The sequence below is a fragment of the Hydra vulgaris genome, chromosome 08 (assembly GCF_038396675.1).
Source record: "Hydra vulgaris chromosome 08, alternate assembly HydraT2T_AEP".
NCBI classification, from domain to species: domain Eukaryota; kingdom Metazoa; phylum Cnidaria; class Hydrozoa; order Anthoathecata; family Hydridae; genus Hydra; species Hydra vulgaris.
In genome coordinates this window covers 22,418,061-22,436,237 of record NC_088927.1, presented here as the reverse complement: position 1 = coordinate 22,436,237, position 18,177 = coordinate 22,418,061, and the positions used below count along the sequence as shown (strand labels likewise).

General features: G+C 27.7%; 1 protein-coding gene across 1 annotated transcript; it reads left to right on the top strand.

Annotated features, from left to right (window-relative positions):
- The first annotated feature begins 9,313 nt into the window (after window positions 1–9,313).
- On the top strand, window positions 9,314–9,835 carry LOC136083127 (uncharacterized). Its single transcript, XM_065802536.1, has one exon. The coding sequence runs from the start codon at window positions 9,314–9,316 to the stop codon at window positions 9,833–9,835; it is 522 nt and encodes a 173-aa protein (XP_065658608.1).
- The last annotated feature ends 8,342 nt before the right edge of the window (window positions 9,836–18,177 follow it).

Below are 18,177 nucleotides of genomic sequence, written 5' to 3'. Positions count from 1 at the left end.
GTCAAAATCTGTTTCTTCAACACCTTTAAGTTTTTCCTCAATTGATTCTTCTTTAACAAATCTATAATCTGAAATAAATATTTATTGTTTATTTGTTTTTGTTGAATTATCTGTCTCAGTAAATAAATCAATTACTATTTTATTCATTTTTCTCCATTACATATTCTGTGATGACATAACAACTGAATACTTTTATTTCTTTAAATAAATATATTATCAGGTTAGCCAGGAATATATTTTATATAGCGTTTTTGCAATATTGGGAATAATATTGTTATTGTTCTATTAAATATTAAGATTTTTTTATAAAATTGTCATATATATATATATATATATATATATATATATATATATATATATATATATATATATATATATATATATATATATATATATATATATATATATATATATATATATATATATATATATACATACTATATATATATATATATATATATATATATATATATATATATATATATATATATATATATATATATATATATATATATATATATATATATATATATATATAAGTATCTCGACAATTGTTTATTGTTATTTTTTATTTTTACAACATTTTACTTATCATTTCTTTAGTATTTTTCTACTTTGAGGCTCTTTTTTTCTACTGGACATCTGTTCTTTTGTACTTTTATCTCACTCTGCTAAACTCTTTTTAACTTATTATTCATCTCTAAGGCGTTCACTGCTTGGTGCAGCTTCACAAAAATGCATTGCATTTACAACATAATAATTTTTGTCAGGAGTTTTGATTTCATTTTGTAATAAAATTGATAATTCGTTTACAAAATCAAACATAAAGCTCTTTTCAGAAGAAGGTTTGCTCTTTCAAAATGGTTGAATACTTGAAAATGAGCAAAGTATGGGCCATAAAGTGACTGAAGTACTTTTAAATAATGGCATCCCATCAACATTCACAACTAATTCAATTTTCTCCAGATCTGGAAATTTACTTTAATGTTTTAAAATATTAGTTTCCAAACCATAATAAATGTAATCGCCACCACACTTATTCTGCAGAGGAATGTTACATAAAGGTTTCAATAATTGGAAAATCCGCATGGCCATTGTTTCTCAAAATAAAAAAAAGTTGATTCGATGCAGAATAAGAAGTTTGGTTCACAACAACCCATTCCGCTAATTTTTCATGTAGATTTCCATTTACTATTTTTTCTATGTCATCTATAATGTCTGATTCTGATTCTTGTGTCTTGAATCATGGAAACATTTATATCTATACGTTTCCATGATTCAAGACACAAGAATCAGAACTACCCGAGTCAAGATTGGAATCTGAGTCAAAATCTGTTTCTTCAACACCTTTAAGTTTTTCCTCAATTGATTCTTCTTTAACAAATCTATAATCTGAAATAAATATTTATTGTTTATTTGTTTTTGTTGAATTATCTGTCTCAGTAAATAAATCAATTACTATTTTATTCATTTTTCTCCATTACATATTCTGTGATGACATAACAACTGAATACTTTTATTTCTTTAAATAAATATATTATCAGGTTAGCCAGGAATATATTTTATATAGCGTTTTTGCAATATTGGGAATAATATTGTTATTGTTCTATTAAATATTAAGATTTTTTTATAAAATTGTCATATATATATATATATATATATATATATATATATATATATATATATATATATATATATATATATATATATATATATATATATATCATACATATATATATATATATATATATATATATATATATATATATATATATATATATATATATATATATATATATGTATATATGTGTATATATATATATATATATATATATATATATATATATATATATATATATATATATATATATATATTTAAATATAAGTAAAAATTTTACGTGCATATATTCAACAGTGCTCGATGAATGATTTCAGAGCTATATAAGTTTGTATACGAGATTAAATAAAAATAAGTACACAATTTTTTTACAACTTAAAGTTGTAAGCAGATTCTTAAATGTAATTTACAAATGTATAGTGTTAGCCCCAAACAAAAGTATATATTGAACTATTAGAAAGAGAATGGAAAAAGAGATGGGCAAACCACTTCATTTGTAAACAGAAAACTACAAAATTCAACCACCCTTTCCAAATACAAATAGAACATAAAAGTAAACCTTAAAATAACACCCTGTTAATTTTTGTAACTAATTAGTTACAAAAAAATAAAAAAATGTATCTTTGTAATTGAAGCTGTGTAAAACAATGTTTCGTAAGAAAAAGAGAATTCTTTTCAATAATCATTAATAATATTAAAATTGAAGCATTTTTACTTCCAACCAGGAGAATAAAAAACGTAAACTATAAACTAAAAAATCTTTAATTATTACCCATAAATGAAAAACAGATATGTAATATTGTAAATACTACCACTTTTAAATAAAATACAATTAAAAATAGCACATTTCTGCGAGTGATTAGCCATCTTTATTTTAATAAGAAGTCTTATTTGTCTCGATATCAAAACGAAAGTAAAAAGACATGTTGATTTAACGTTGATTATTAGTTTATTAACAATAGTTTATTAACAATTAGTTTATTAACAATAAATTAGTTTATTAACAATAAATCAACGTGGAATAAACGTTGAAAATTCTGACGTTGTGGTTTCCACCTCGATAAGACGTTGAATCAACGACTTTTTCTTGCTGGGATATCTTCCCGCATGTTAGGCATTTTTAGTTAATTAAATTTCATATCCATCAAACACTAGATGTACCGATCCGAGTGCACGGTCAGTATATGCTGTTCTCATTTATCATATTGATTTCAATGGCTACTGCATCATTCAGCATAGCTTTTTTTAAAGAAGGCTTGTCTGGCTTTCTCACCATCATTGTTTTCAAGCAGTGACTTTGGCTCTGTTGTTAACTCAAATCTGAAACATTTCTCCTCGTCGTTGTTCGTGAAAAAGTTAGTAAATTAACATAAACCTTCTATTGACTAATTTTAATTGTAATTGCCAAAAAGTTTAGTGGTTTAATTAGATATTATTTTTTGATTTTGACTGCAGTGAACTTAAGGTTATTTATTATTTCCTTTTGATCCAACTTCTTCTGCTTGGTTGCAGTTTACCGCATCTTAACCTAGTACTAAAATAAAACCAGATGAGAATGAAAGTAAGTTTTTATCATTTAAATATTTCTATTTGAAAATAAGTCATAAAACTTTTTTCACTTGCATCTAATTTTATTCGTGATTGACCGAGATCTATATGTTGCTCACTAGGTATTATTGTGGATTTTAAAAAGAAATTCATTGCGTCGTTGATAGCTGCAGTATGAGGTTCAATTGATACCCATAAGTACCTTGTGCTCTCTTTTATACCACATTCCTTGTTAAGCCTTCTCTGCTCTTGATATATCCCTTTGTACCAAGTGCCGTTAGATTTAATACTGTTTCAATACAGATAATGTATTCTTTTCTATCTTCTTCCATTGTTTCTTGAAAAGAAAAGCTATTGTTTAACTTCTAAAAACAGAATAAAAAATCAATGGAAGATGTCAATATAAAAACTTTTAAATTGAAATTTTATCTTAATTTCCTTACGTGATTCTTGGCTTTAACTTGATTTTAATCCGTGAAATATAAGTCTTGTTGAAAATTCAATGTTGCTTTTTTTTAAAAAAAAAAAAAAAGTTAAAAGCAGTTAAAAGTAAAAAGACAGTTAAAAGTTGCCAATAATAAGTGTTTTACTCATAGAATAGCACTTAATTCATTTTGTAAAGATATAAATTACAACTATCAATTAGAAGATCATAATTTAACCTTGTCTAAAAACCCAAAAGATCTTGGTGTGACCATGGGTTCTTACTTAAATTACAATAATCATATTTTAAATATCGTCCGCGCATCAAACATTCAAGGATATCTAACCTTTAAGTGTTTTAAAATCCACATGTTATCGTAAAAGCCTAGACCACCTATATAAGACCGATCTTAGAATATTGCTATCCGGTTTGGTTGCCAAACGGCACTGAAATAAACAAAAAAGTAAAAAGAGTGCGAAGACGTTTTACCAAGAGAATTGCTAATCTAAACAACTTTTCATATTTAAATAGCCTTGAAATTCTTGGTTTGAAACTACTAATTCTACTAATTGGAACTAACTAGAAATTCGTCGCCTTAAGCAAGACATGATTACATGTTACAAAATTTTGAACAATTTAGTTTGCCTAAATAAATAAAGTTTCTATTTAATTAACAACTATATTTACACTCGAGGTCATGAATGCCTAAAATATCAACAGCCTCAAAATTAAAATTAACTCTATCGACTTTGAAAACAACTGTTCCAGCTACCTAGTTTTTGTTTTATAACTGTGGTCTTATATATAATTGTAATATATACATACTTTGTAAGTTTTCTAGCATATGTATTATGTGATTGTAGGGCACGTTGTCAGAGTCCTTCATGTTTTATGGACCTGCGTGTCTTTTAGAACATGTATCACTGTTCTAATAAACTTTAATCTATCTCATTATTATATTTTTTTGCTTTAAAAAAATAAATGAATAAAAACTTTTGAAAATGTTCGAATCACTTTTCGATTTGAACGTTTTACTCAAATCGTTGATTTTCTGTACATTAAAAACACAAATCATATTTCTTTTCTATGAGTTAGCAATGATATTTTATAATAATTTAAATAAATGATATTGAATGATATGTTGATGAATGAATGATTTAAATGAATGATAATGAATGATAAATTAAAGGAATGATATTTTATAATAATTTTTATTTTATATTTTGTAATTGTAATTTTAATATTGAATTGTTATTTCACTATTTTAAATTTGTCAAAATTTAAATTCAAAATCGTTTTCAACTAATGCGATATTTGTATAAATTTATTTTCTGACTTGAAAACATAAAGTGAAGTTGAGCATTATGGAAAAATGTCATTAACTCATTTTCCCCAAAGGCTAACAACGGGGGATTTCTTCGGTATAACAATATATTATTACGAGAGTATGTACGAAATTTCAGCTAATTTAGAATTTTTTCAGGGTAGTAACCTAAAATGAATGGACTAGTTTGCAATTTAGAATAATAATTTTTTTAAAACACTTTTACGGAGCTTTTCAATCAGATTTTTGTAGTTTTTGTAATTTTGGTTATGTTTTTCGGATATTGTATTTATTATAGCAACTTTTGTTTTAGTTTAAAAGACTTTTTAGTCTCTTAGTTATCCAAAGAGATAATATGCCTTTATATTCACATACTGGAAAATTAGCGTCATAGATTTTATAGAAAGTTTAATAAAAAAGTATTATAGATGATGTTTATGTTATCATTAACGTTAATGTTTTTTCTTGATATGATTTGTAACTCAATTATTTACGATCTGCAAGCTTTTATTGCTATTATATTATCTGTCAAATTATCTTTAGGAAATTTTTTGGGAACTTTTTATTTTTTTGTAATTTTTTTAATTTAAATTTTGTTATTTATTATTATTATTGCAAAACACTAACTTCTTTATTTACTTTGTAAAATATTTAACATCTAAAAATGCAACAACGTCTTTTCTCAACAACAGCGGTACTCGACGACAAGACCTTCTTCGAGTTTCCGCGTTCTTTTTTTGTATATATATTTAAATATCTTCACTTGTAATTGTTTGTATTATTTTATTTTAGCTTTTAAATTTTATGAAATGTTATCGTGATGTTTTAAAATGTAATAAAGAACTCACAAAAAAAAAAAAAAAAGTTATTTCAGTCGTGCTGTAAAATTTGATCTTTGAATGATTTTACCATTTTTTATGATTTGATGATTTGATTATTGTTAACAATTCGCTTTTTTATTGACATTCTATCCTCGTTTTGTTTTATTTGATTATCTGATTTATTAGAAAAAATGTGTAAAAAATATACGGAAAATATAGAAAAAAAGATCTCTTGATCCGTTGTAGTATGAGATTTTTACTCCCGCGTTTTTTTAACTCCCCAGTAAAAACCGCATATTAAATTTTTACTCCCCGTAAAAATTCCCCAGTAAAAACTCCCCAGTAAAAACCGCATATTAAATTTTTACTCCCCAGTAAAATTCTCATATTAAAATTTTACTCCCATTATGAGATTTTCACTCCCAAAAAATATTTTGCGGCAAAACGTATTTAATCACTGTGGTTCTTGGAAAAGTATTAAAAAAGCAAATCTTTTAAAGCAGTAGCTTATTTTTTTTAATTTAACGATGCATACTGAATTTACCGACGTTTATAATTTTTTGAAAAAAGATATATATTCAAAGACAGCTATTAGTAAAGGTGATAAATCAAACTTTCGAAGAAAAGCAAAGCCATATGTAATTGAAGATAATGAGTTGTATCATCTGGGTAAATCTAGCGTTAAGGTAAGCAGTTTTTTTTCAACACTCTAGTTTAAGTATATATTTGTATTTTGTAATTTAATACAATGTTTTTTAATGTAATTTTCATTTAATTAGTTATTAATTAATTAATTTTAATTAGCTACTTATCAATTAAATAAAAAGTACAGTGTATTTTTATTATTTCTAAAATAAGATTGTTGTTGTTTTTAGTTTTTTGTTGCAAGATTTGATTAGTTTGATTTTATTTTATTTAGAGATGTTTATGTTTTTTTATCTTGCCTTTGAATGCATGTGTGTTAAATATTTATTATTTTTAAATTTATTTGTTGTCTTTACTTGTTGTTGTTGTTGTTCTATTTTTTTATCTTACTGCGATACAACAACCTTTAAGTACATGTGTGTTATATATGTGTGTTAAGTTATTCTTTATAAATTTTTGTATTTGGAAGTTTATACTTAATACTATGTGTATTGTAGAATATTTGAAAAATGTTGGCCAAATATAAACCTTGGCCAATATTTTTAAAAATGTTACCAAGAACAACATAGAATTATTACATTTCTTCTCTTGTCCTACCAGTTTGAGGTGCATATACTGATACTATATTAAACACTGACTTTCCAGTTCCTAATCTCAATACCATCACTTTCTCATTCACTCGTCTTACCTTAACTACATGATTTATCAATTTTTCTGCAACCAAAATACCAACCCCTGACATTCCTTCTTCACATCCAACCCATTAGAATTTGTACCAGCAATTATCATATCCAATAGTCTTAGCACCGCCACCTTTCTAACGAGTTTCTTGCAGGCAGCATATGTCTAGTTTTCTTCTACCTGCCATTTCTGTTCACTTTTTATTTGCATTCAACCCTCATTGGCCGATCCAACCTTTAATCTCACACCTTTTATCACATTGATACTCACCAGCTACTTTACCAGGAGGTCAACTGGTGTTAGGACCAACCATGGATGCTTTAACATACTTGCTACTGGCCATTGATGTGTTTCTGTCCAATGCCTTACCTGAGGCCAACAACATATCATCAGATGCGCCTCTTGTAAATTCGTGCAACAGGTAATGTGGTGTTTTTTTTTTTAAACTTGATATTTTGGAGCCGATTTTACAACTAGATGCTCTTCCAAGCGTTAACCTGTTTTATAGTTCAGGAAACTGAGTATTTTTATACTCAGTTTTCTGAGTATAAAAATACTCAGTTTCCTGAACTATAAAACAGGTAGACTTCCTAGTGACATCATAGGAAGTCTACATCATACAACATCATAGGAAGTCTACCATCCAAGGTAAAATCCATTCAGAGTTTTCCATCTCCTATGTGAATATCATTCACCATGGCTAAAGAGTCTAACCTGCCCAGATCAGTTTAACGTCATGAACTGGACTGGCATTTTGATTAAATTTAACACTTCAATTGAATTGAGCACGTATAAGTTACATTTTGATTATACTTAGTATATATGAGTTACATTTTGATTGAATTTAATATTTCAAGTCCTGGACACAACGTTAAACTGTTCTTTGGGGTAGGTGAGGCTCCATAGCCGTGGTGAAGGTACTTTCTTGGGTAGGAGGAGCTCATAAACTTTGGCTGGTAATCTTCCTAGTGACAGTGTTACAATAAAAATACTCAGCACTGTTTTGTAAAATAGGTTTACTATGAAGGGCATCCAGTTGTATAATTTGCTTCAAACTATCCATAATATCATTTTCATTTTGCAATGATTAGTTATCTCACTTGTCAAATCATTTAAAAATAACAAATAAAAGGGGTCCAATAACTGATTATTGTGGTACTCCATCTATGACTTTTTCCACTCTGAGCTGATCACACCAAGAACCACTCTTTGTGTTTTTCTGCTTAGAAAACCTTTAAACCAATGGATAATTTGTTTTTGATTCCTATATGATTGTAGTTTTAATAACAATCTCTTATGTGCAACTGAGTCGATAATTAAAATTTTAAAAAAATGGATTCTGGTGGGGGAAGAGAAGTTCATAGCCCTCATTTTCCCTGGATATGTCACTGGTTTTGAGATGAGAAATTTCTTTTTAAATTTTTTAAACTTCTTCAACTTATCTTCATTAAATTTTTTCTCTAATCCATAATTTTTTTGAATAATAATAAATGTATTATTTAATGGAATGAATGAGAGTTATCTAAATTTTTATATAAAGTTTTAGTCATCACTGTTTTTGTTTATGTTTCACAATATGATTCAGTATTGTTAATTATCTATTTTTTAAGAAGTATAAGTCATTTTATTAGAGATTTTTTTTTGCGATTGTTTAGATTAAACATTATTGTTAAAATAAATAATTTTTTTTCTGTATTGAATTTTATCACAAACTGTTTCATTTATATTCTGTCTTTATTTGACATTTTTGGGTGAATGGAAACCGTCTAGACTTTTATCACCATGGTGATTATGGTGTAGGTGGTATCCATTTGCTTTTATTTTTTTTATTTTGTCTACTTTTTGGTCACGGGCAACAGCTAGTATTGTAATAATAGTTTAATATTTATTTTCTATTAATAAATATTATTATAATAAAATAAAATAAATGATTATTTATTTTCTACAAATAAATATCATAAATAAATATATATTTTTTTCATAGAGAAAAGTTATTTGGTGTAAAGAAGAGCAACACCATATAATTAAGTCTGCGCAAGATGGTAATGATGTTTCTAATGAGGCTAATGCGTTATCTGGCCACATAGGCATTATTTCAACAACAGAACATATTAAAAATAGATTTTTTTGGTTTGGAATGGTAAAAGACATTACTGCCTATGTTTCAGAATGTGACAACTGTCATAAAGCAAAAAAACAAGAAACTTTAAGTTAAACCATTATTACAAAGCATATCAATTCCAAAAGGTAACATGAAACAGGTTGGGATTGATTTGACTCAACTCCCAGAAGTAAATTGTTATAAATATTTGATAGTACTTATTGATTATTTCAGCAAATGGGTAGAAGCTGAACCTCTCTTTGATAAAATAGCCAAATCTGTGGCATTATTCTTGTATAAAAAAATATCTAGACACGGGTGTTTTGAAATACAGATAAACGATCAAGGTCATGAGTTTGTGAATGAACTGTCTAATGAACTTCACAGGAAAACTGGGACTCATCAACGCATGACAAGTGCATACCATCCACAAGCAAATGGTTTAGTAGAACGTCAAAATCAATCAATAAAACGAACCTTGGTAAAGGTGTTAGAAGATGCTGCTATTGAATGGCCGTTTATCATTGACGGTGTTTTGTTTTCAATGAGAATTAGAAAACACAAATCAACAGGGTTTTCACCCTTTGCATTACTTTATCAAAGAGAACCAGCTCTGCCCATTGATATAGATCAGATTGACTATAGATATAGATTGACTATTGATATAGATTGACTATAATGATAATGCTACTCTGATTGACGATGATTCAAATAACAATAAAGCAATTATGGAAACTTTCAATAAAATGAATGAAAAGAAGAAGTGTATTTTTAATGAAGCCTATGAAAACATCCAAAAGTCACAAATAAGGCAAAAACGTGACTATGACAAAAGAGTCGATCCAAAGAATAGTATTTCTATAGGAACAAAATTGTTATTGCGAAATCATAAACGTGATGACAGAAAAGGTGGAAAGCTTGAGAAGTCATGGGTAGGGCCATACACGGTAACTAATATTTCAAGTACAAATAACTGTAGTTTAAAGAATAAAAAAATTGTAGTATTGAAAAAAAAGTATAACCTAACAAGTTTGTCCTTATACAAAGAGAAATTCTTAAAAAATAACAGCATTCAACTAGAAGTAATTAATAAGTTATCAAATGATGATAATGTCAAAACAGAACCAATTATCAAAGACGTTGAATCAAGCAACAAATACAACAATGCTAAACATAAAAGCAAAGTAAATGCTTCAAATGAAAGAATAGCAAAATGTGCAACTTTTGATATGAGGAGATCGATTGCAGAAAAGTTTGGAATTGTTAGCAAACACAATGTCGCCTTAGGAAACATTAACCTAACTCTTTGTCCACAGGGAGTTCATAGAGTTAAAGGAGATGGAAGCTGTTTTTTTTAGAGCAGTTTCTTTTATCATAACTGGTAATGAAGATGATCATGAACCAATTAGAGACAAAATTGTTAACCATATGTGCAACGAAATACAGGATGAAATGACTGGATATTTGAATATGCCAATTCGTGTGCATATTTGTAAAACTAAAATGCTTGAAAATGCGACATGGGCAACTGATGCGGAGATAATTGGATGTGCTTCATTTATGCAAGTAGATATACAAGTATATAGCAAATATGGAGCAAAAACAAAATGGATGATCTACCCATGTAGTTTACGGCTTAATAAGTTAAGTGATTATTCTATATTTCTAGACAATTCAACTGGAATTCATTTTGATGTTGTGATCAACAATTGAAAATTTAGTGCACTTATTTATGTAATTATTTTTAATTATTGCTTGTTTCTTAAATTTTGCGTTTTAAATATTGCTGTTTAATTTTAATTATTGTTTTTTTTTTCTCGCTCCATGTTTACTGTATTATACAGTATACAGTCTGTATACTCGGATATCTGCCCCCATTGTTGAAGCACATCGAATTAAATCTTTGTCAGTGGTCAAAATAAGCAGTTTTTATAGTGTTTTTTTTTTATAGTTTTATATATAACAGGTCTACAAAGTTTCAAACAAAGAGTTATGTTTAAGTGTCATTTGCGGACATTTCGTTTATTAATAGTTCCTAAAATTTTGTCAATTGATTCAAACTCTACAGAAATTTTAATAATGTTTATAAACTTACATACCTTTGATGAGTTACTAGCATAATAGATAAAAATCTAAAACGTATTGCAAATAATTTTTTAATTTGAAAAAAAAAAATTGCTGACTGAGCAAAAATAAGTGAAAATGTTAACGTCCCAAGAACATAAATATCGTAAGATTACACCAATATTAAAATTAAAAATTTGAAAGGTTAAAATTTTGATAAATGCTATTATACTAGTGTAGTTTGTGCCTAAACCAAAATTAAAAAAAAAATTTAAACGATAAAAAAAGCAGACTCAATAGTATAAAAAACTATTTTTAGCGATAAAATACTCATTTGAGATGGTAATTGTAGGTTATTTTTAATTTTTTTTAGTTTCAGGCACTAAAATCATTAATAATGAACATATCCTGAAAATTTGAAATAATGTTTTTTTATAGAGATATCATTATTTTCCTACAGCTTCTCATAAAAAAAACTAAAGTTGAGGAAAATCAATTTTAAAATTATAAATCATGTACACTACTCAGATAAATTATTAAAAACCACCAACACAATAATCTTTTGCATTTTCTTTATCTAATTTTTGTTTAAAATAGTTTTTTCTAATAGATCTTAATTTTTTTCTTTTTTTTTTTCGTTTCTTCTGACATTTTTTTCTTGTTATTTTTTAACCGTATGGAGTTTTAATAAACTCCAAACGGTAAAAGTACGGTTAATTCACCTTTTTCTTGTATGTAACTTGACAAGTTGCTCTATCAGACTGCCATTTACATAAGCTTTTTTCACCCACGGTGCAAAATATATGACGATATTCTTTAAAAGTAAAATTAGTGCAATGATGAAGTGAAGCTATTACAGAGTTCCTTATTTCCAAAAGGCTATTTGAATTTTGTCGTTATTTAAAAATAGTCATTCCAACATAATTTTGAAAGATGTTGATCACATTACCCGTTAGCCGACCTTTACCAGATACATCTTTTCCGTCAGATAGTTTTACCCGTTATAATTCTTTTCTTTTAAGGCGTAGTAGATAGCAGATACATTCTCGTGAATGTTTAGAGTAAAATAAGACACACATTGTGAAATGAAAATAACGAACAAACTTTTGTTTACGGTAACTAGGGACGTTCCTATAGAGTCTGATGCTAACTCAGAGTGTTTCAAAGTGTAAATAAGGACAAAGAAATATTTTTTATTGTTTTCAATGTTATTTGCATGAATATAGACATATCAAAGGGTAAAATTTCGTGATTTTTTTTTTAGATCATTATTCGCGTCTCTACCACCTTAATGAAGCACATCGAGTATATTTGTCAGTGGTCTGAAGAAGCAGTTAATATAGTTTTTCATATATATTTTTATTTATAATAGTTGTACAAAGTTTTAAACAAAGAGTTAAGTTAAAGCGTCAAACGGGACATTTCCTCAATTAATAATTCGTAGCATTTTGTCAATTGATCTCACAACATAATTTTGATAACGCAACATAATTTTTAAATTGTGTTTATATTAAACGGAATCGCTTCTTTATTGCTTTTCAAAAAACCGCAGTCTTTAAAACGTTAAAAAATATATTCAAATTACAACTAAGTTGCAATATACATTTGGCCGCCAAATAATTTATGGGAGTAAAAATCTCATAATGGGAGTAAAAATTTAATATGCGATTTTTACTGGGGAGTAAAAAATTAATATGCGGTTTTTACTGGGGAGTTAAAAAAAACGCGGGAGTAAAAATCTCATACTACACCGTATCAAAAACACTAATATCGCTTCTAACTTATAAAAAATGTTTTCTTTCAAATACAAAGGTTCTCCTCCTCCCTGCAATATAGGAACGTCCCTAGTTACCGTAAACAAAAGTTTATTCGTTATTTTCATTTCACGATGTGTGTCTTATTTTACTCTAAACATTCGCAAGGTTATTATTACTTTGTTCTAAAACAATCTCTTTAAAATTTGGCGGAAGGAGAATATAATTTAATTTAAAATCTATTTTAGAACACCAAGTTTCAGTTACGGAAATCACTTTAAAACAATTGTTGGTTTCGTAAATTATATTTTAAAAATTTCACAATTCTTTTGCAAACTTCTAATGTTCACGCGAATCGCATTAAAACAATCACTTTTATTATTACTCCTATAAAGTTCCTAACTTCATTTGGTTGAAAATAAGAGCATACAAATTCAGACAAATTTATTTTGTGAAAGTAATATATGTCTGGATCTGATTCATCATCCGACTTAAAATCATTAATTTTAAAAAATTTTAAAGAGTTTTCAAAAATATTATTATTTTTCAAATTCATTTTTTTATTAATAGTTATTTTTTATTCTGTTATAAATAACTGTGAATATACTTTGTTTTAAGATGGCTTAGTGATTATTTTATAGCACACAACTTTAGCGAATTTACCCGACGCTTGTAGTTCTTTTGTTTGTCGGGAAAGTTGTTTGCGAACATTAGTTGTCCGCTCGCTGAAATTCGTTAATATACATGTTTTCCCTCCACAATTTCATTTTTTTTTTTTTTTTTAAATGTTTTCCCGATCTTTAAAATTGAGAAACTTAAAAACGATAGTTCTCTTTCTACGCTTACCTATATTATAATAATAATAATAACAACAATAATAATAATAGCAATAGTAATAACAACAACAAAAATAATAATAATAAAATATTTTCTTTTGCAAAATAAAACTGAATTTATTTATTCTACACAGTTTAGTTAGTAAAAGAAATAAGTAGAAATATTTTACTTATTTACTTTACTAACTAAACTGTAAGTTTAATTAGTATAAGAAATAATGGTAAATATTTTTATACTCCTTTTGTCCCTCTAAGTATCTTTTCCCCATAAGAAAGCTTTTAAATAAGAATTTGAATAAGAAACTGGATCGGGAGGGATTTATGCAATATCTCCCGATCCAGGCCTAAAGGTGGGGGGAGGAGGCGGAGGGGGTTTACAAGTTGTTTAAAAAAATCAGATGTACCCAAATAATTTCCTGAATCCGCCCCTGGTATAATAAACATTAGAAAATAAACATAAAAATTTAAATTTGTATAATAGCAAAGAATATAGTTCAATATGGCGGGTTAAACTTTATTATGTTTATATTGTTCTTTTTTTTACTTTGCGTTTCTGTGGTTTGAATCTTCTTAAATTAAATAATATATATAAATTATTGAATAGCTTAATAAAAAATAACTTTTTTGACATATCAAAATTTTATAATGGTTTTTTAAAAGTTTTTTCGGTTACGGTTCGGTTCTTATTTTATTTTAAATAATAAAATTGGTTTGGTTCGATTCGGTTTTTTTTGTTTCGGTTTTCACTGAAAGAAGGTTTTGGTTCGTTTAACCACTGGGTCTTAATGACATTACGAATTGTTAAATTAAAAAATATTACCATATTTCAAAATGGTTTAAATGTATACCATATTTTCAACCAATACCTCCAAGTGGAGGGTTTAAGCGTGTGTGTGTGTGTTTTATAATTATCACACAATGCAGGGACGGTCGTAGGTTTTAAATTTACCTCGTAAAAGAAAAGCGCTTTATGCCATGTAAGTGACACTACTACGCCCACAAGGAAAATAAAATAATAAGGAGGGGCTGGATCATGGATGGATTCGGTCCATTTACAGGTATTATGATTTTTTATGCAGGCAAGCCCAAAAAATAGAATTTGCACTACACAATTTTATCCGAATTTCATACCATTTTGAAACAGCCTATCAAACTTACTTACTTTTTTAAACAATGTGCTCAATATCTCAAAAAGAAAAGAAATCTATGGGGGAAGGAGGGGGCAATCACTCCGTTAGCCTTCCTTTTATGTATCCCTTCAAAACTTCCTTCCATTGGGCTGAAACATTTTAGAAGGTTTTCTTTCTATTGCATTGAGAAGCTCATATCTTAGTTTTACTTAGAAACTTTTAACAAAAAGTGCTCCTAATTAAAAGAGTATAGAGCTGTAGATTCTTTACATTTAGACTCAACACATTACAATAATGAATTTATAAAACAAGAAATGGTTGTTTCGCCCAACATCAGGGCTCCTCAGCATGTCTAAGAATATATTTATTCCAGACATGGACAAACGGAAAAGGAAAAATTGAGAACAGATAAGAGAAAGACACAAGTGCAAATGAATTTATATACATAGTCAAATAAAAGGTTACATATATTCTATATTACAAGATTTTCAAAAAAAGTTAAACCATGTTAAACTTTAACAACAAGAAAGAAGATTTTTTGATCAAATGAAAAGAAAGGTTACGGTTTTTGAAAAAAATTACAGTAAAAAACTGGTTTAAATGGCACTAAGACTTAAGAATTATTAGGTTGATTGAGAGAAAATTTATTTAAAATTATTTTTTGTTTTATTTATTTTGCCATTTTTTATGGAAAATAGATAAATAATGTTTAAGATAAGTGTTTAAATCATTTATACGCTCAATCCAACTAGTTCTACAAACATCTTTTAATTTTTTTTTTTTTTTTTTTTGCGTTCAAGGTTCAAGCTCTAAAATGCTAGCTTCTATAAACCTTTGTTTATTTTCTGAATAATTGAAAAAATAATAAACTTTACGAACTTTATCAAAAACCTCTGAGACTAATTGGACATTACACTATGCACAAACAGATCAGTTTAGTCGATGACTATGACAATGTGTATACAGAGCCTTTGAATTTATAATTAGAACTTGAACAGAAAGACTATTTATACACCCAGAGACAAAACTGGCTCCATCATGTCTCTGAACTCTACAGTTTTTTATATCTAGATTCATGTTACTTACACAATCAGCGCATTTAATACTTACTGTATTAAATTATAATTTGACAATTATTTTTGAAATAAATGTAAAGTGATTTACCTCAGAGCAATGCAATGCTTTTAATTACCTTTTAAGTATAACAGGATACAAACTAATAATAATAAGAAATAATGGTACAATAATTGTGTCATCATGGTGCAATAGTTGTGCCATCAACAAAACGTCTTAAAAGATCTTCATTAGTAACTATTTTATTATTTTTATTAATAAATTTATCCAATAAATTTTCATAAAATATGTTTAAATTGACAAGATTATCGTTTTTTAATCGTTTTAGAACATCTTCAATTAATCTGTAAGCCAAACTTACACATAAAATTAAAAACCCTTTAGCACGATTTATAGGAAATATATTTGTTGATAGAATGGAAAATATTTGCAACCAATCAAATAATTGCTGCAAATTAGGGCATCCAATACCGGTATATCAAAAACCGGTATCCCGGTATTCCATTCCAATACCGATACCAAGCTCTCAATACCGGTATATACCAATATTTCAGTTTTTTTTCTTATTGGACAGATATTGTTTAATGAGACTTAATGCGAGTTTGGAGATTTTTACAGAGATTTAAGGAGAGTTATTAGCGCGAAAGATCAAAGAAAATTTCAACTTATTTTACGAAAAGCGAAGACGAAGATGCACTGCTGAATGTTTTAGTTAAAATGGCGGCCACCGATGGTTTGCCATTCAGAGTTTTTATAACATCCAATGAGCTAAGAAAATTGCTTATTGCTCGAGGTTTCGACGTGACAAAAGCATATTATGAAATATGCCAAATACTTATGAAATATGCTACTAAAATTTGAAACTCGATAATAAAAGAATTATCTGAACTTCAATAGCAAGGAAATCAATTTAGTCTTTTATAAAAAAAACTTTTTATAGAAGACTAAATTGATACTTCTGTATAAAATAGACGTTATTTGAACATTAATGTTCATTCTCAAAAAAGATTTTGGAATTTGGGTTAGCACGAGTTAATTGAAATTAATTAACAACCTACTGAAAGAACACAACTTAAAAAATGATTGCAATTTGTATGTATTACCACGGATAGTGCATCGGTTTTGAAGGAAGTGGGACAATTAACGTCCATCAACCAATAACTTTGTCTAGCCCATGGAATCTAATTGACAGTGGTTGACGTCCTGTATAAAAGCAATCGTGGACTCGACAGATGATTATTTTGAATTTGATGAAGATAGTGCTGATGAGCGTTTTGATGAATATATGAAGACCATTTAGACGGATTAAGGATATTTCAGACCTCACTAAGTTCAAATGAACTTGCAAATAATTTGCCTCCATTGATAAGCAAAGTTAGAAAAGTTGTAAGGCTGTTCAGACGATCACCGACAAAAAATGAAATCCTTCAAGTTTATGTAAAAACTGAACATGGTAAAGAACTGTCAGTAATATTAGAGAATAAAACCAGATAGATTAGCTGACTTTTTATGCTAGACCGTTTTAAAAAAAAGAAAAATTCCATTCAAAAAGTCCTGATTGACTTAAATTTAGCTATTAACTTTACAGAATCTGAATTAGAATTGATATTATAAACAGTTTCTATGTTGCTACCAGTGAAATTGTCTGTAGAGGTTTTATGGTAGAGAGATGCTAATCTTCTATCATTTGATATTACCTTGGCTTTTATGCTGCAAAATTTGGGGCAAGGATCATTAAGTAACAATATAACAACCTCCTTATTTAAAAGAATAAAAAAAAGACGCACAAATTTATCTTATCACATACAATTACTTCATAAAGAAGATCAAACCCAAAATAGTTTTGATTCAGATATCATATTTGATCGGCTAACTAAAAATGCTTTGGTAAATTTAATTGTACAACTTATCCCGCGGCTTTCATCCGTTCAAGCTGAAACTTCAGTATTGCCAACCGAAACAGACGACGACGAAGATATCATAATGTGCAAAGACAAACCTTTGAGCTTGACATTACAGGAGCAGCTGGACATGGCCATTACTAATGAGACGAAAATGAAAACAGTACCAAAAACAAATCGAAATATTAACAATTTGACTAAAATGATACTAAAAGAAGTTTCTATATTTGAGGAAGACGGTACACGTGGTACCGAC

Excerpts from the sequence above, each read along its gene's own strand:
- LOC136083127 (XM_065802536.1), top strand. The coding sequence starts at position 9,314 with ATGAAACAGGTTGGGATTGATTTGACTCAACTCCCAGAAGTAAATTGT.